Source organism: Malus domestica, chromosome 12 (assembly GCF_042453785.1).
Source record: "Malus domestica chromosome 12, GDT2T_hap1".
Taxonomy (NCBI): domain Eukaryota; kingdom Viridiplantae; phylum Streptophyta; class Magnoliopsida; order Rosales; family Rosaceae; genus Malus; species Malus domestica.
This window is the reverse complement of record NC_091672.1, coordinates 31,511,152-31,529,361: the sequence shown is the minus strand read 5'-3', so window position 1 is coordinate 31,529,361 and position 18,210 is coordinate 31,511,152. Positions and strand designations below refer to the sequence as shown.

General features: G+C 37.3%; 3 protein-coding genes and 1 long non-coding RNA gene across 4 annotated transcripts; 2 read left to right on the top strand and 2 right to left on the bottom strand.

Moving 5' to 3' along the window:
• Positions 1 to 451: 451 nt before the first annotated feature.
• LOC103451162 (phospholipase A(1) LCAT3-like) lies at positions 452 to 5,367 on the bottom strand. Its single transcript, XM_008390599.4, has 11 exons — positions 4,910 to 5,367; positions 4,110 to 4,201; positions 3,890 to 4,017; positions 3,608 to 3,743; positions 3,449 to 3,500; positions 3,094 to 3,194; positions 2,358 to 2,537; positions 1,954 to 2,111; positions 1,524 to 1,578; positions 985 to 1,038; positions 452 to 840 (listed from the first exon to the last, which is right to left on the bottom strand). The coding sequence occupies exons 1-11, from the start codon at positions 5,142 to 5,144 to the stop codon at positions 667 to 669; spliced, it is 1,365 nt and encodes a 454-aa protein (XP_008388821.2). The 5' UTR covers positions 5,145 to 5,367; the 3' UTR covers positions 452 to 666.
• A 2,571-nt stretch (positions 5,368 to 7,938) lies between these two features.
• LOC103423606 (uncharacterized) lies at positions 7,939 to 9,829 on the bottom strand. The gene is made up of 3 exons (XR_527643.4): positions 9,656 to 9,829; positions 8,362 to 8,545; positions 7,939 to 8,140 (listed from the first exon to the last, which is right to left on the bottom strand). It is a non-coding gene; the product is annotated as an uncharacterized lncRNA (long non-coding RNA).
• A 532-nt stretch (positions 9,830 to 10,361) lies between these two features.
• On the top strand, positions 10,362 to 13,887 carry LOC103451161 (peptide chain release factor PrfB1, chloroplastic). The gene is made up of 7 exons (XM_008390598.4): positions 10,362 to 10,682; positions 11,039 to 11,098; positions 11,219 to 11,439; positions 11,927 to 12,130; positions 12,526 to 12,741; positions 13,012 to 13,198; positions 13,449 to 13,887. Exons 1-7 carry the CDS (start codon positions 10,505 to 10,507, stop codon positions 13,751 to 13,753), a joined length of 1,371 nt encoding a protein of 456 aa, XP_008388820.1. The 5' UTR covers positions 10,362 to 10,504; the 3' UTR covers positions 13,754 to 13,887.
• A 497-nt stretch (positions 13,888 to 14,384) lies between these two features.
• LOC103451160 (acyl carrier protein 2, mitochondrial-like) lies at positions 14,385 to 16,532 on the top strand. Its single transcript, XM_008390597.3, has 2 exons — positions 14,385 to 14,790; positions 16,069 to 16,532. The coding sequence occupies exons 1-2, from the start codon at positions 14,566 to 14,568 to the stop codon at positions 16,243 to 16,245; spliced, it is 402 nt and encodes a 133-aa protein (XP_008388819.2). The 5' UTR covers positions 14,385 to 14,565; the 3' UTR covers positions 16,246 to 16,532.
• Positions 16,533 to 18,210: the final 1,678 nt, after the last annotated feature.

Below are 18,210 nucleotides of genomic sequence, written 5' to 3'. Positions count from 1 at the left end.
TCTGTATTTTTTAATAATTTTTCTGTATTTTTTAATAAATTTTAATTAAGTTAATTAATCTGGACCGTTGATCTTTGATCGGACGGTCCAGTTTAAAAGTAAAATTTAAATTTTTTTTACCGTTGGAAATCCAACGGCTATCATAACGCCACGTCGGTGAGCCCAAGTGGGCTGACACATTTTCAGGAAAGCCTGAAACCCACTCGCGCCTTGCGCGCTTGTGTTGCACGCGCCTGAGAAACAGGCCAGCTTCTTGGTCAGTCCAAAACGTGCTGGGCTGTTGCCTGGCATGGGCTGGGTGCTAGGCAACTCCACGGGCTGGAGCAAATGGACTGAGGGCTGGGACATTTTTTTCCCGGTGGACTTGCTCTTAGTGGTAGCTAGCCAGCTGCAGGCCAATTGCAAGAATACAAGATCGACAAAACATATTTTCCGTGGCAAAATTAACATATTTTCCGTGGCAAAATTCATTCATATATAGTATAGCGTATGTAAATGTGATTTAAATTCAATATCACACGCCACCACTCAATGAAATTAACATGCACGCTAAGAATATTATACATATAGTACTCAAATAACAAATAACACTAAAAAACACAATATTCAATACAATTATAAGGTGCTATTATAGTTATAATTTGAACACAGAATTTCCTTCAATTTTCAAGCACGCTTATTTGAAGAGGCGTCTGCAACTCTGGATGTCTTAGAATGTCTGCTGACCTTCTGTTCGACTCCCAACCACCTTAGGATATGTTGAAAAACTGTTTTGTCCCGTAATAGTTCCCGGTGCCTTGCAGCTATTGCTACTCTTTCCACTGCAGCAATTCCATCCGCCTGTTTGATAGTAATCAAGATAGAAAGTTCGAACAAATTCGTTCAAATTCTGAAACCATAATAATAGTTTGCAAATAAAACTTAGCATGAACTATTGAAGAGAGCATATATATTAACACTGGGATCATAGGTCGGATAGAGCACCTTTGCTGACTCAGCCGGAACTGTTTCATCTCCATCCACATAAGAATACCGAGGCTGGAAAGAAAGAAATCGTGTAAATCATAGAGAGGACAGGTCATAAAAGCATTAACATCCCAGGGGTACATAATCTTTGTCAAAACTGGATGCTACTATTTGATTAGTAGCTGGATAAAGCAGCAACTGGATTAATCAGAAGTTAGAGGTGCAAGTAAAACAGGGAATAAGAGTCAAGGGTTGATGCGTATAAATGTACGTAAGGGAAATAACAAGAAATGGGAGAGTAACGGTGAATAAAAATAGTGCAGATCATAACTTCAGAGTCTGGATAATGTTGAACAGCGTGGGACCTAACATTTTCAAAAATAAAGGTGCACGTGTACAACTTTCTTAAACTATGATAGGCTTCAGACCAATGACTAGTTAAGCAACCAGAAATCAAGGGACATATGATCTAGGCTGTTTAAAGCTTTGAACCCATGGGATACCTACACACACAACATTTTGAAAATTCAAGATTTCACAAAGAGTAAATAACTCACTATTGAATGGCATATTTCAGACAGGTCCTCAATTGGAGCTGTCTCCGAACCGTAGCTGCATTAGTAAATACATATGTCAGATGCACTACCAAATTCACAGTTGCATAACTTGATAGGGAAATGATACAACTTATGAAGAGAACAGAATGGTGCACCTTCTAGATTGTATATTCATCAAACCATTTTATTTTACAATGTCAAACCCTGAGAATTTCCATTTAAATTAGTTCTGCTAGTCAATTGCAAACCTAGTTCTGCCTGTGTACTATAATAAAGGTCTCTGTATCAACTAAGCAACCAGTCATACCAAGGATTGCAAAGCCTGTTCACATGTTTCCTGTTTTGATTTAAGTTTGGGTCCAGCTGCTACTTTTTTTGGATTTCTATTCCCTTAAGTATTCCTAATTCATAAAGTAGTTCTCTTACATACCAAACATCAAAAGGGGTGCCGAACGATGTGCCATATATGTTATAGAAGCTGACGCTATCTGGTAGTTTAGCACTGTTCAAAACTTGGCGAGTCTCAGCAGCCCATCTGAGAATAGAATGGTTAAATGGCAAAGCTACCGTTTCACCATCATAATTTAGCTGCATTGAAGGAGATTGACATAAGCTCTGGCTATTGATTAAGAGAGAAAGAAGTCATGGTGATATCAGAATGTGCAGGGAGATAGTGTATCCTTCTTGAGCTCTGATAAGTACTGGATTTAATTATATTAAATGTAAAATTGTTTTCCAAAATACAGTACAACAGCGCACGAGAAAGCAAGACTTGCCCCAATAATCAAAGCAAATGAAATAGTTTTGTAGCAAGAAAAATCTGAAAAGTGGTACCTCATTATATTTCAATGCTTCTTCAAACAAAGGGATGCTTTCAATTGGGCCATAAGACTCCAAATCAACCAAAGTTTCCCCATCCGTGGATTTGTTCCTCCAAACCTGAATTTCTGGCGGCCTTTTCCAATTAAATTTTGGATTTGCCAACATCTCATAGATTGATGGACACTCAATCAACTATATGAGAAACAAATTTATTCAGGTTTAGTTCTTCCTAATAGCAACATCTTGTAGAATAAAAAACGGTAAGAACTGAAAAATGTAGCCAAATACTTGTTATGGATGAAATGCTAAAGAACATTAATTTCTTTTTTATTTTGATTGGCTTGAGGGATACGCCCAACTTCCTAAAAAAGGAAAATAAGTATGCAAGTCAATTACATATTTCAAGAACGGCATTGAGAAATTCTTTATGGTGTTCAAGTGTTTAAACCATGTGATTTCTGGGTTCCATTGTGAAATATGTTGGAGATTTTCTTATACACGGTTAGAGCTTATTGAATTGGATCAGATCAGCTGAAGGGTACATTTCTCAGAGAAACTCAAGCCTTCATGTATTTTCTCACTTGTAGTCTTTCATTTGTATTTTCTAATATATACAGACTCATTCACAGCATGTCATGCTTCCATTTAAGATACTAGGTTGCCAAGAAAGATGATCGCGTAATTAACTTTCCTATTATCTAGTTTAAATACAGTCATGAAGCCAAATTAGCTTAATTTAACGTATTACCAGCTGGTGCATGGTCCACCTTGATACAAAAAGGTAACTTCCCAAGCCTTCAACAAACTGCAATCCAGTTAAGAGAGAATCATTGATGCATCCTGGTGCACCTGTAATTTGAATTTAATTTATAATCAACAATCAGGGATGAAAACATAAATATCGTGGTATTGTCAAACGCTGTGACTCCCAGTCTAAGAAGATTAAAGAGATGTTAACCAAAAGAGGCTGAAAGGGAATGCATAGTATGGTTTTCTAGCTACCTGAGAAGATTCAATGGACAGATTCCAATAAGCACCGCTGACATACATTAAAGATTATGTAGTCCAAATACGAAGACAAATGGCATAAGGGAAGAAACTACCTTGAAAAGGGCAAGCTATGCAGATCCATTTACTCACGTACTTTGAAAATACCTGCCGAAGAACGATTTGCCTTTAGTGAGAAGAGGAGTTTATATTTTCTGCATATTTCGATGAAAATTCATAAACTTCAACTAGTCACCAAGAGAAAGTATGCGCACATCAGTATGGAGTGACATAAAGCATGTGACTAGCAGTCCACCCACTGAATGCGAAATTATATTCACTTTTCTACCCCCAGAAGCCTTGTAAGCAGTTTCCAGTTTCACCTTAAGACCCTCCATTGACTTGTCAATTCTGCCAACATAAAAACCACGGTGGTCAGATTATTGGAAACAAGGAACCAAATTGTCAGACATTGTTGTGATAGTTCAAATACCAGAAATGGTTGCTTTCATACAATTACTATAGAAACTCTAGCCACCAAAAGAAAAAAAAGTTACCTATTGCTTTGTCGAAAATCATAACCGTATCCAAACAAAGTGGTTCCCTTTTTATACCCACACTCGACAAGCATATCAATCATATCATGGAACTGGTATACCTCTTTCAAACGTATCAATTTGACAAACTGGAAACATGAAGAAACATAATAATAGCTCTAATTCAGTGATGTCATAACCAAACTATGAAAATATCCATGGGAACAAGTATCATTCTTACCCAGCAAGGATCTAGAATATCAATGGCATACAGGCCGTAATCGTCATCTGGGACCACAATTTCAGTTTTTTTGTCTAGCGTTTCTGTATAACCTGGGAACACAAATGAGTCTAGTAAGAGGCTGATTCTACACAGAATTAGAACATGAAAGGAAAAATAAGAAAATGATAACAGATGCAAAATTGATATGTAATTTCCCTAGAATAACATGTTTTAGCCATCTTCCACGATACAAACAGTAGGAAACCAACCTGGTGGCCGTTGGATTTGATGCTTCCTTCATGTTTATGAGCGGATCATACAAACTAATCTTGAAGGAAAATGATAGCTCTTGAAATAAAATTTTGACTTGGCTCTTAAATTTTGAATGAAAACGTGACATGATAGATGAAAGTCGAAACATGTTTGCATGGTCTCGTCCCAGTAGAATACAAGTGAAGATGTCTTAGAAATGACATGGTAAATCTCAACAATAACTGAAAGTATCATGTTATGCATGGTCTCTTCCCAATCCCAGTAGAATCCAGCAAGCAAACAGTGAGAGAGGAGATGATTGACAAAAGTCCACACTAGTCTGTCTCAACAATAACTGAAAGTACCATGTTATGCATGGTCTCTTCCCAATCCCAGTAGAATCCAGCAAGCAAACAGTGAGAGAGGAGATGATTGACAAAAGTCCACACTAGTCTGTCTAGTGTCTTGTCTCTCTTTACTGCATGCATTTTGGTTTGATTTTCCAATTGCCACCGACCCAAAACAAGGTTCTCAGTTTCGAAAAATATATAAATAGAGAAAGCAACCTGTTTGGGGATTGTAGATAGACCAGAGCTTCTTCTTGAACTCCAAGTCAGCCAATAAGATCCGGACCCAGACCCGTGTGTCGAAGCCCAACTTCCTCCTCTTGGAGTGCAGAATGGAGCCTCCGATGCCCGACACCAGCAGCACCGGCTCCACCTCCACCTCCACCTCCGTTTGAGAGGAAGTGCGGTTGTCATGTTCATAGTCGAAACAGGGGCAGAAGCACTGGCCTGGCATGTATATTGGTAATTGTAAAATCGATTTTGTTTTTGTAGAAGTAAAACACGTTAACTCAAGACTCAAGCCTCAAGCCAAGGATAATTTTGAGTTTGGTTTGTTAATCTCAGTTTCACTTTCACATGTTGTGTGCAGAAATGATGGATGGGTCCGTTATCGGGAATGAGCTAAAAAATGGCTTCAAGTGAATATTGAAGGAAGTAAGCTCTTGCATTTGTTTTATGCCTTCTTCCTCCTCTGTCTCAATTAAACTCATCTCTCTCTCTCTCTCTCTCTCTCTCTCTCTCTCTCTCTCTCTCTCTCTCTCTCTCTCTCTCTCTCTCTCTCTCTCTCTCTCTCTCTACTTCTTTTGGTTGAATAGTTGTACCTAACGGTCCAAGCATGGCACTGCCACTGCAACTCAATAGTTATTATCAAGGTCTAAAATATCGGTGATATCGGAAATATCGGTAGTCCAAAAATACGGAAAATTTCGATGGAAATATCGGGATATTATCGATATCAATAAAAATTGAATAAAAACCACGGAAATTGTAAGAAAAACTTGAAATTTTTTATTGAAACTTTGTAAGATGTTTATTTAGTCAATTATCTATTAGTTTATCACAAAAAATTGGAAGGAAATGTATTTCATGATGGATTTAACTGATTTAAGTTGATTATATAGCGAGCTGGCAAACATTGTGAGTGTAGAAAATATGTAGTAACTAATTAAAGAAGTTTAAACACACCATAATCATTTATACATAATGAATTAGTACAATATTTTATACTTTATACATTGCATGGTAATATACATGAGTGATAATACCACATAGAGTTCCTACGAGGTTCAAAATTTTCACTATCTTCATCATCTCTATGTGTAGAATAAGTATATTGTGAAGAGTAGTCATCAAATGATAAATCCTCAAAATAGTTTTGCATGTAATTGTTAACATGTCACCCATATGGATCTGAGATTGGTTTACGTTGTCCATAAGCAAAATCATTTGAAGATTGAGTCTCGGATTCTTTCCATGAGTCACTCGATTCCATCCCAACAGGAATGGGATATGAAGGGTAGGGAAATGGTTGGTTATGAGTATAATCATAGTTACTACTTCACGGGGGGGGGGGGACATTATCGCATCGTTGGACATTATTTTCTGGATCTAATCCACTAAGATGGTACTTAAATTGTGTCACTCCGCCAATCTTCATTACCCGACCACACTATTTGCAAATTGTGTCATGTTTGTTTCCGTTTATTGGGTCTCCATGTTCCCAAGCTGGATCACGTTTAGTAACTCCACTAGACATCTTAAATGTACCTATATTTATTTTTCATGGAAATTAGGCAATTATTTTTTGGTCAAAAAATATAGTAGTGATGACGGTTATATGAAAAAACCTAAATAATAAAGTTATTCTACAGAAGAATTAAATACGAAGTAAAGAAAATGATTGTAAGATGATTGTAAGAATTTACGTAATTATAAAAATAATATGGAATAATAAAACCTAATATTAATGAATAATAATCCAATTTGATAATAAAATAATCCTAATATTAAACATAGTAATAAATAATAATCCAATTTGATAATAAAAAAACCTAATATTGATGAATAATAATCCAATTTGATAATAAAACCTAATATTAATAAAATAATAAAATAATAAATAACATTAAACATATTAAAATGATCCTAGGGAATAAATTTACAACATTACGTAATTACTTCAAAAAATTAACATGCAAGTATTATTTGGTTCTTAGATCACATGTACGGGTCCACACAAATTTTGTTGTTGTTGTATAAATTACAATAATATAAATATAAGTTTGTAAACTTACCTTAAATATGGAACCCTTTGTGTTGAAGCTCTGAAAGGGCTTTGGAAAGGCTCTGAAAGGGTTAAGGGGAGAAGAAACGAAAAAGTGTAATACATGTGTGATGATCTGATACTCCGAATGTGAAAGAGTTGGAAGTGGCACACGATTTTGAGTATGAAACCAACCACCACTACTTTTTGTCTTGTCAAAAGTTGTCAAAAGTTGGCCCTTTTGGAAGATTTATATTATATATATATATATATATATATATTATTATATTATGTAACTTATCATAACACACACACGGACACACACTGAATTATTATGTTTATTTTATCGATGTTATCCCGATATTACCGATATTATCGATATTATTGATATTATCTCGATATATTGACGAAAATAAGATGGATACGTGTGAAAATATCCCTCTCTCAAAAAAACGATATTATCGGTGAAATATCGCTGATAATATCGATATTTAAAACCTTGATTATTATATCCTCTCCATTGACGGATGAGGTTGGACAATGCTACCAGTCCTACATACTATATACTATGGCATCTTAGAAGCATATTCCAAACGAAAATTACACACTATGGCATCCTAGAAGCATATACCAAATGAAATTTTCCTACTCATCTACCATATAATTTATATATATATATATATATATATATTTTATATTTATTATTATTAAAGAGAGGAAAGAGTTCAAATCTATCACAAAAATTTAAGAAATGGGAATTTCGAAATTTGAACAAGAGACGCATAGGTTTGTACCTACCAATCAGGATATTGGACTGCATGCACACACGATTACTATTACTACTCATCTTCTACGTCTTACCATTCGCTCACGACATGTTTATGTTGGTAGCTACCTCTATTTCTGTTTCCAATTCCATTTCCTTTCAAAACTGTTAGCTGTAAACTCCAAACGCAAACGCAATCAAGCAAACACAAACCCGATGGATCCATAACCAAAACATCTAAACAATTAACTCAAGTCAAAACACATTAACCACAAACATCTCGGAGTTCTAACATCTAACACCAACATCATCCGGCCATAAAAATCTTTCAAAGTACAAATTTCATTCCATTGCTACATTCACTAGAATGTGCCGACAAGCCACTCCAAAATCCTGGTTCAAGGATCCTGAACGTTCAAACCTACAAATCAAAATTTTAAAAAATTGATTAGTTATAGAAAAAAAAAAAGTAACAGATGAAAGTCCCCTGATTCAACACAAACTACTCCTTCTCCAAGATGAAATAATGAATCCACCGTGCTCCACAACCAAAAAATGAACAATGGCAACATCAAAATAGGAACAGACTAGTATGAGTTGCCCACCATAATAAATTACACCAGCGATCACAAAAATTTATACCTGGAGGAAGAGATTGCTTCAACTTGTTGGCCTTGTCGGAATCAAACACACAAAGTGTGTAAAGGTACTTGGAGCACCGAACCTTGAACTTAACAGCATCCTTGGTCCTCTTGATTTTGACATTGCGGGCATCCTTCCTTCTTGCGGTTAGAAGGAAATCCTTAATCTCATGGATCTGCTTCGGCTGTTGGTGCACACACATAGTATAAACATTATAGATCAATATACATTCTGAAATTTACATCTAAACAAGGCATGTATGTTCACATGTATCAACATCTATTATCCATTACTCGAACAGAATTATAGCAGATCCAGATTCTTAGCGACTACGGACTCGTTTGAATGTGCTTTTAAATTGACTGAAAGTGCTTTTAGAGAAAATGTTTTTTGGTTCCAAAAGCACTTAAAGTGCTTTATGCAAGAAGCACCAGTTATGTGCTTATTCCAAAAGCACTTAAAGTTCTTTCTGCAAGAAGCACCAGTTATGTGCTTATTCCAAGAAGCACTTTAAATGCTTTTCCAGAATTTACTTGCATTTTTACTAAGGATTAGTTCCAAAAACATTTTCACCAAAAGCGCTTTCAGTCATTTTAAAAGCACATCCAAATGAGCAAAATTACTTTTTAACATTGTTATAAAATACTGGTAGAAGGATACAAGAACAATGGGTGAAACACCAACAAAGAGTATTATACAAAACACTGTCGGACGCTTCATATGAAAATACCAACCGTGTTTCATTTACCACAAAATCGATAGTAAAATGAAAGTCACACTATTCTGCGACCTCGAAATATTACCCTCTGGTTCACATTTTAGATAAAATTAGTAACGGAATTTTAGAACCAGACTACCAGAGATTAAGAAACAATCACAAAACTATGTACAACAGTTTACAACAAACCAGAGGCATTGAGAAAAATCTTAAAAATACAAAATCCAATAAACCAATAACCGAAAATCTTCAAAACTAAAACAAAGTATACTGTAATGATATGCTCACATCTACAGCGCAAACCTGCATCAAATTTGTATCTATCTAAATCGAGGATAAAGAAGAGATGAACACACTTCTTCTTTTCCTATAATTTATATGATATTAGATACACACCACGGTATATTAGTAGATTCGGTATCAAATATGCATTTCCTTCCACTGCCAATTTCAATATATACAAGCATGGTTTCTGGAGTGCTCCGCTTATCAAATTTGTACATGCAAATTTAGCCAACAAAACCACAAGTTCCAGTGAAGAATGTGCGCACAAAGTAAGGGTGAAAACAAACGTACCATTTTGATGGTTTCTTGCTGGAGGCTGCGAGTTGTCTCTGAAAGTCGGAGTTGGAGGTCGAGGCAAGGAGGCTATATACGAGATGAAACCCTAATTTTAAAACTATTTTTTATGCCGGTTTTGTCCTTAGGGCTTTTTTTGTGATGTCCAAAGAGGTTAATGGGTATAGGGTTCTGAATCAATTTTAGCCCATTTCGCATTTTCTACTTCTGAGACCATCTCCAACCCTGGGCTAAAAGCCAAATTACTCTCCAAATTACCCCCCCAAACACTCTCCAACCCATGCTAAAATTTTAGGCTAAATGCCAAATGCTATTTCTGGGCCAAATACCCCCCAGCTTTCCCCCCGGGCTAAATGCGAAATGTTTATCGGAATTAAAATTTTTTTTAGATTAAAATGTTCATAAAATTAATTTACAATAATCTACATATTTATTTAAAAAAAAAATTGATTTAAGAAAAAAATTTAGGCTAATTTCATTCTTTAATAATTTCGGGCTAAAATTTTAGGGTAGAAGGGTTGGAGCAGAAAAGATGTTTCTGGGCTAAAAACTAAATTTTCCGGGCTAAAAAATTTGGCTTTTAGCCCAAGGGTTGGAGATGGTCTGAGCCCGTTTGATATTCTCTTGATATTTTTTTTTTTTGTTGGAATGTTTTTATTTCATATGGGTATAGGGTCCGAAGAAGTGACTTATTTGTTATTGCAATTTGGTCCCGAACACCACCACACGTCACCCACAACGTACAAGCTATAGGCGGGTTTTCTTTGTTATCCATACAAATGGAGTCATGAAAATATGTTGGTTTTGTGCAGAGCTTGAACTTGTTGTATCAGCGACACAGCAGCTATGGAGCGTCATCTTCGACCTGTGTGCAGCTCAACGGCCATCTTGTGCCCCTCGAAGCCTCTAATTACTAAGCTGCCACTGTTACTGCAAAAGGCCACTTTTTCTCCTTGCCGTTTACCCTCCTACACTTTCCCTTTATCTACAAAGCTTTCTACCTCTTATCCGCTTCGTCCCGCAGGTTTTCTCTTTGCGTTTCCATTCCTTGAGCTTTATGGTGCAATTTATTTATGGGATAATATATTGGGTTTGTTCTATTTTTCCGTTTTTGCGAGTGTGTGATTGCAAATTTGCAATTGGTTTTAAATATCTCATTAATTTTTTGATGGGTTTCTGGTTTTTACTTGCTTTGATTTCTCATGCTTAGTCTTTGAAAAATTCGATTTTGACGGTTGTAAGGTGGTGCATTTCACAGGACGTTACCGAAAGCAAAACACTTTTTATGCTCGACTTGTCTATTTTTTGATATTTTTATTGTTTATGTGCTGTAGAGAATGAATGCCGAATTGCTTACTGTTGATGTTTGATTTGGCTCAGTTTTACTGGCGACGCCGGAGAGCCAAGTGAGCACCGACGCCAAAGAATGGGCAATGCAAGGTCTGTTTTGAGTGTTTTCCAAGTTTGATTTGAATGAGAGCATGCTTGGTGTAGGATGGTGCTACTTTCATTTGCACATCAATCTGTGACAATGTTGTAATTTCTTCTTATGTCTCACAGATTTTTATTTCTTAAGAAAGGATGTAGAAACTGCCGCTATACGCGTCAAGGAGATAAGAGACTCTGCTTGTCTGCACAAGTTGGAACAAGAAGTAGCCGATTTAGAGTTGAAAGCAGCTGATACCGCCTTTTGGGATGATCGAGCTAAGGCTCAAGAAAACCTTTCGGCCCTGACTGATGTCAAAGACAGGATAAAATTGCTGAACGAGTTTAAATCACAGGTCTATGCCCAAATTTCTTTAATTCTGTTTAGAAGATTGTTTTCGCATCATTTCTTTGGGGTGACATGGCATCGTCTTTGTTTTTCTGGATAATATAGGTTGTGCTGAAGTGTGATATGATGATAATCATTTATAAAGTGGGCGGTTTTAATATGAGTGCCGAATAAAATCATTAGAATTTCTTCTAGCCAGATTTGTTTAGATTACGGAAATAGTGTACAGCAGAGGATAGATGACTAAATCAATTAGTTCAATATGGAGCCAATGCATGTATAAATATATAAAGTTAACATCACTCTAATCTATATGTTTTTGTTGGTCGGGACACTCTTATCTTCTTTATATATCACAATGCCCTCTATCAGACTATCTAGTAGGAGATCTTTTACTAATTTACTCTGCATACGTATAAACTCATTTACAAATATTGAATATCAGAAAGTAAGCTCCTCTTAAATTGCATTGTTGATCAAATGCATTAAATCAGGTTGAAGACGTAGAAACAATAGTCAAGCTAACTGAAGAGATGGACGCCATAGATCATGGACTTCTTGAAGAGGCTGCCAGTATCATCAAGGAATTGAACAAGGGAATGGATAGGTTTGAGTTAACTCAACTTCTTTCTGGGCCTTACGACAAAGAAGGTGCTGTCATCTTTATTACAGCCGGTGCTGGAGGTACTGATGCGCAGGTAATTAGAACATATGTGCGAAGCAAGAGCGACTACTTCTTTATGGTTCTTCCAAGTTCGATGGGAATTTTAGATTCTGTGAGATGCATATATAGGTGCTGTAACGCCATTACAATAAAACATATTGCATTTCTCATGAATGAATTTCTTTTAGAAATTAAGACACATCTATCTCATTCATACCTGGCCAAAAGTAGTTTGTCCCAGCTCGTTACTACTTTTGAGAATACTGCATGGGGATAGTGAGGCTTTTGTTTCAGCAATTACTGAATTTATCATTACCATCAACTATTCATTCTTTGTGCGGACTTCTATTCAGTTCCGTGGTTGTGTTAGCCTCTTTATTACATGCTTATGTTTTTCTTGTATAAAACCTTTGATAATTCTCAGTGCAGGATTGGGCCGAAATGTTACTCAGAATGTATGTGAGGTGGGCAGAAAAGCAAAGATACAAGACACGAGTAGTTGAGAAATCCCAGGGAGAGGAAGCTGGAATTAAGTCGGCGACAATTGAAGTTGAAGGCCGTTATGCTTATGGCTATTTGTCGGGGGAGAAAGGAACACACCGCATTGTAAGGCAGTCCCCTTTTAATGCCAAAGGTCTCCGCCAGGTATGGGTGAACCTTCTGGTAAACTATGAGTTACTGAACATTTAATTACAGAAACTGATTACGAGGGAAGATGGTTTTCCATATGTGGAGAGCTGACACACGTCAAGTTTGTTAAGTTGAACAGCGTTAGGTGCATAACTAGCTTCTTAAAAATTACTACTGAAAGTGTGAGTGTGTGTGTGTTGGGTGGGGGCGGGGGACGAATTGGAGGGAGACAGAGTTAGCACAACATATCCTATACTGTGTGTTCTAACTTGATGTTACGTGCAGACAAGTTTCTCTGGTGTTGACGTCATGCCACTTCTACCTGAGGAGTCTTTGAAAGTTGAATTACCTGAAGAGGACCTGGACATAAGTTTTTCAAGGGCAGGCGGAAAAGGAGGCCAGAATGTGAACAAAATTGAAAGTGCTGTCCGGATTACTCACATCCCCACTGGTGTTACCGTTCGCTGCACAGGTTTCATTAGCCCCATAATTTCTTTGTTGGTTTTCACCAATGGAAATTATTTCTCTCGTCATTGCATCAAATAAATATTTTCAAATTTTTATATTTTGTTTGTAGATTAAGGAAGAAGGTTAGTTTCTGGCTCCGTTTTGATTTTGCCGCTGTGTGTAGCTACTGTGCTATCATTTTGGAATTGTGTAGCATAATAAAGAAGTATGCGAGCTTTGTGATGACCTCTATTTTCTTGACTACTACAATGCAGAGGAGAGATCCCAGCTTGCAAACAAGATCAAGGCTCTGGCCAGGTTGAAGGCCAAGCTGCTAGTGATTGCCGAGGAACAAAGGGCGTCGGAAATTAAGCAAATACGAGGAGACGTGGTGAAGGCAGAGTGGGGCCAACAAATAAGAAACTACGTGTTCCATCCATACAAACTCGTCAAGGACGTAAGGACGGGACACGAGACATCGGATATCACTTCCGTAATGGATGGTGATTTGGAGCCGTACATAAAAGCTTACCTGAAGTACAAATACAGTATGAAAGTGACTGCAACTGTAGCTAATTAAAGTAGAGCATGGGATTAATTAATTCTTAATGATCTGCATAATGCTTGAATTGTAAATACTAAATATGATTTGTATGTTTTCGGCTGACATAGTTTCGATGTTATACTTGTGCTGAGCAAAATTTGTCTACTAAACCTTACAGTTGAATCTGAGTATCCTATCAGTCCCATTCACATCGCTCATGCTTGCTGCTAAACCAAACACGATAAGATAGAGCTCCTATCAGTCCCATTTACATATACATGTTCCTTCATAATATTAATATATTGGGGAGTTTGGAAACTGGGAAGAAGAAAGAAGAATAATAATACCATACCATCAGGTGTGGCAAATTTGACTGCCAGAAAAACAAACAGAAACAGAGAAATGAAGACCATCACCATTCACCACCACCACCACCGCCATCTTCACTTTTCTTTCAACACCGCTTCAGCATTCCACCCCTGCACCACACCAGGAAGGATGGAAGGATGGAAGGAACAATACTTGTAGACTAGTTAGTAGTTACTGCTGGCGGTAAATCGGGTTCGGTTCAGTTATACTACTGCTTACTTGTTCGGTTGCCTTTCCGGCCCAACCCAACTTTAATTTGGGTCTGGACTTTATCCATTCAACATTATACAAAAACGACGACGTCTGACACCAGAATGTGGCTCAGGCTCAGCACTTTCTCTTGCGGTCTCACCCAACAGAACAGAAAAGGCCATCTCTCTCTCTTGCCCCTTCCTCCCGTATCATTCCTTCATTCAGTAACAGCCGACTGGTATACTGTAGCCAAGCAGCAGTAGAGGCGAGTGAAGAAACGTCTCTCAATGGCGGCGGCTGCGAGGAACTTACTACTCAAGCACCTGAGAGTGCAAGTTCAAACCTTGCCTTCGAACCCTAGCTCCACCGCCCCTCTCTTCCTATCCCCCTTTGCCGCTATCAGATGCCGTCTCTTCTCCGAGGAGGTAAGGGGCACCTTCCTCGACAAGTCTGAGGTCACCGATCGTGTCGTCTCCGTCGTCAAGAACTTCCAGAAGGTCGATCCTTCCAAGGTATAACCTCCGATTTTCTCAGAAAATGGAATTGAAGTTTTATGCAAACCATTTCCTAATGAATTGCAAGGTTGAACTAGTAATTATTTGATTGTTTTTGTTGTAAAAGAAGATCATTTTGTGTTTGAGGAGTTGATTCTGTACTTTCTAAGATCCGTTTTATTGAATAATTAGGGTTTTGGTAATGTCAAATGTTGGGTCATGAAATGTACGCCTATATGTGGATGCGGATTGAAATATTGCTATTTGGGTTTGTAAACATTTTGGGATGATGGTTCTTCCAATGCATCAGCAGCGGCTCATTGATTATTCAGTTTTTACACACTATTGTTTTTATGACAAACTGAAGTGCACAAGCAGAGAAAATTTTCTTTTTAGTTTTGCACAAATTTTTCAATAGAGCTTTGTTATGTTGTTTTGGTACCACCATGTGGCACAAAGCTCTAACCTTTTGCATCATATATTGTTTTCTCATTCAGTGCTTTGCAGATAGATATTCTTTATAAATTGCAGTTTTTGGTCCTCCAGGATTACTGGTGACCTCGAGAATCAGATATTTCATCTTTAAACTAGAATAGCTATGCGGGCTGAGATAACTATAGCCCTCCAGGATTATATGCTTAATCACAAATGTTACAATATTGACTGACATTGTTGATAAAGATGGGTTTGATCTCTGGTACTTGCATGTTATTTAGTAGTTGTAAATGTTTGATATTTCGTAAGCATTCTTTTTGTCTTTCTTCTTTGACCTTACACAAAGAATTGAATGTATTCCTCTATTTTGCTTTTACATCAGTTTCTTTATGGGATTAATGTCTGAACCACAACAATGTGGCCCCTTCTTATTTGTATTTGTTATTGTTTTGCTTGAGTTGGGGCTTACATGTTGTAACCAATATATGGTGAATGTCCCAAAGTCCGACGGATAGTGACATCCAGTGCTGGGATATGAGATTCCAAAAAGTGAATTGGCTTTTATCTGTATGTGGTTGTGACTATCAAACCTCTGCTGTTCTTTTCCCTTTTCTTTTCTAATGTTAATGTACGCACACCTTCATTTATGGCATGTTTCACCTTGAACTTAAATCACAATAAATGTGACGTTCTTTATTTCCAAATATATATGTATACGCAACTGACCTCAGAAATTCTATGTACATGTTCCTTTCCGTTCACATTTTATACTGATTTCGTTTGTATGGCCATTTTATTAGTATGTTTTCATTATATTTAAATAATCTAATCTCCTATGCACTGTTTTTCTTTTTTGGGTAGGTTACACCAAATGCTCATTTTGAAAGTGATCTGGGGTTAGATAGTTTAGATTCTGTGGAGATTGTGATGGCTTTGGAAGAGGAGTTTGGATTTGAGATCCCTGATAATGAAGCTGACAAGATCAAGTCAATTGGTCAAGCTGTGGACTTTATTTCTTCTCACCCTCAGGCGAAGTAGGGGAAGGGCATGAAGCTCCATTGTTAATTTTCTCCTGTTCACTGCAAGGATTTAGCTGTTAGAACTCTTGGATCCTCACGCCTTGTTTCCCTCCATTTTATAAAGGTGCCATTTTGGGATTCCTGCTCCTCCTATTAATGCTGTTTAAAGCAAGTGGTATTTTTGGTATGTTCAAAACTTGAATGTTTCGGTTCCAGTTTTATGGAAAGTGTGTTGAAAACAACTCTTTGATTGTTTCATTGATGTTTTGTTCAAATAAATACAATCCAGTTTATTGCTTAACAAAATTACAGTCTTATGTGATTACATTATCGTTGATGTTTATCTGTGGCTTTTGCTCTTATCCTCGACTCGAGTACCTAGTTTGTACTATATTGCTGGTTTGCCTTTCAATGGTTGTGCTAATATTCATTGGATGTAGATGTAGTATAAATTAATATCATGGTTGTGCATGTGTATGCTTTTATCCTAGGATTGGTGTTGATTAATATTCATCAACATTGTTCACTCTAGTTTTTATTCTATTGTCTTGGGCATGCCTGCTTCTCCTCTAGTTCTTTAAATTGACTCCTCTAAGAAGGCAATGGCATAATGATACATTAGTTTTCCTTCCATGTTGTTAGCAATCAATCATAACACGGTCTAGTTTTTATGCAAATGAATGAATGGGCGAAAGGAATGAAGCCATAAGTCCGCTTTCATCATGTTGTATCATTGACATGAAACGCTCAGGTGTGGCCGTGTCATGTAAGTAAATATCACAAGATGGTCCGAGGACCAAGATAGAGGGGGGAAGAAGAAGACTGAAAAGTCCATGCTTGACGTAAGTCGTCGTCTCATTCATTTACCTTTCAATTACGGCCCCTTTATTCCACTGTCCACACTCTCTCCTCTTTTATTGGCCAACACTACGCAACAGTGAGTGAGTGGCCCAGACTCGCAGACTACACTGGCTTTGGCTGGGAGATGACTTTGAATGTTGAGTCAACAAACGTACCAGGAAAGGAATGCCCTTCTTCTTCCACAACATTTACAATTATACATTTTGGCTTGGCTTGGCTTGGTGCCGGCTCGTTTGAAGGTTTTACTCGATAAAGCGCTTTTACTCACTAGTATTTTTTGTCAGTAGCACTTGTTCGTAGGGCTTATATGAAAAAGCAATGTGTTGTTTGACAAGCAACTAAATAGGTGCTTCTACATTGCACAGAAGCGCTTTTAATACTATAGTAGTGTTCGGCTGCCAAATGAAAAATGCAGTTCAGTAGTGATAAATTAAGGACATTATTTTCCAAGGAGCTCGTCTTTCTCCTCATACCAGATATGCATCAAGTTCATCTCAATGCAATCACTGCAACCAGAGAGAGGTGTCGAGGGGTGAGGGTCACAGGCCGATGTCACTGGGCTGGTTGAATCAGAGAGATCTTGGGGTGGGGAATAATTCGACGGGAAGGAGGCTTGCAAGAGGGTCACCGTCGGAAATCTCTGACGAGTCGACAGTCCCAGAGAGTCTAAAACAATTATGATATTTTGTAGAATTTTCAACTTAAAAAATAGGGGTAGTTACGGAGTTGAAAAGCTTCATCAAAGGGACCAAATGCTTCCCGGTTTTTCACTTGGCAACACTTTTGAGATAAAAAATAAAAAACTTCTCAAAAAACCACTCTAAGTGCTTTTACTTCTTATCCAAAGCACCTTTAAAAATATTGCCAATTGACTATTTTTCTAAATGAAAATGCTTTCACTTATTAGAGGATGTTTTTAAATCTCCAAAAGCATCATCCAAACAAGCCATAAATCTTGCTCTCCTAACTTGTACAGTCTGTCATGATTAATTGCAAAGCCTTATCTTCCCAGTTGTAGTTTTAGCGAATTTCTTCACCTTCTAGTCTAGTCCTCTTATTTTGGATAATACTAACCGTATGTGAAATGCAACCTGCCATGTATTAACGAAACGACAAAAGACTA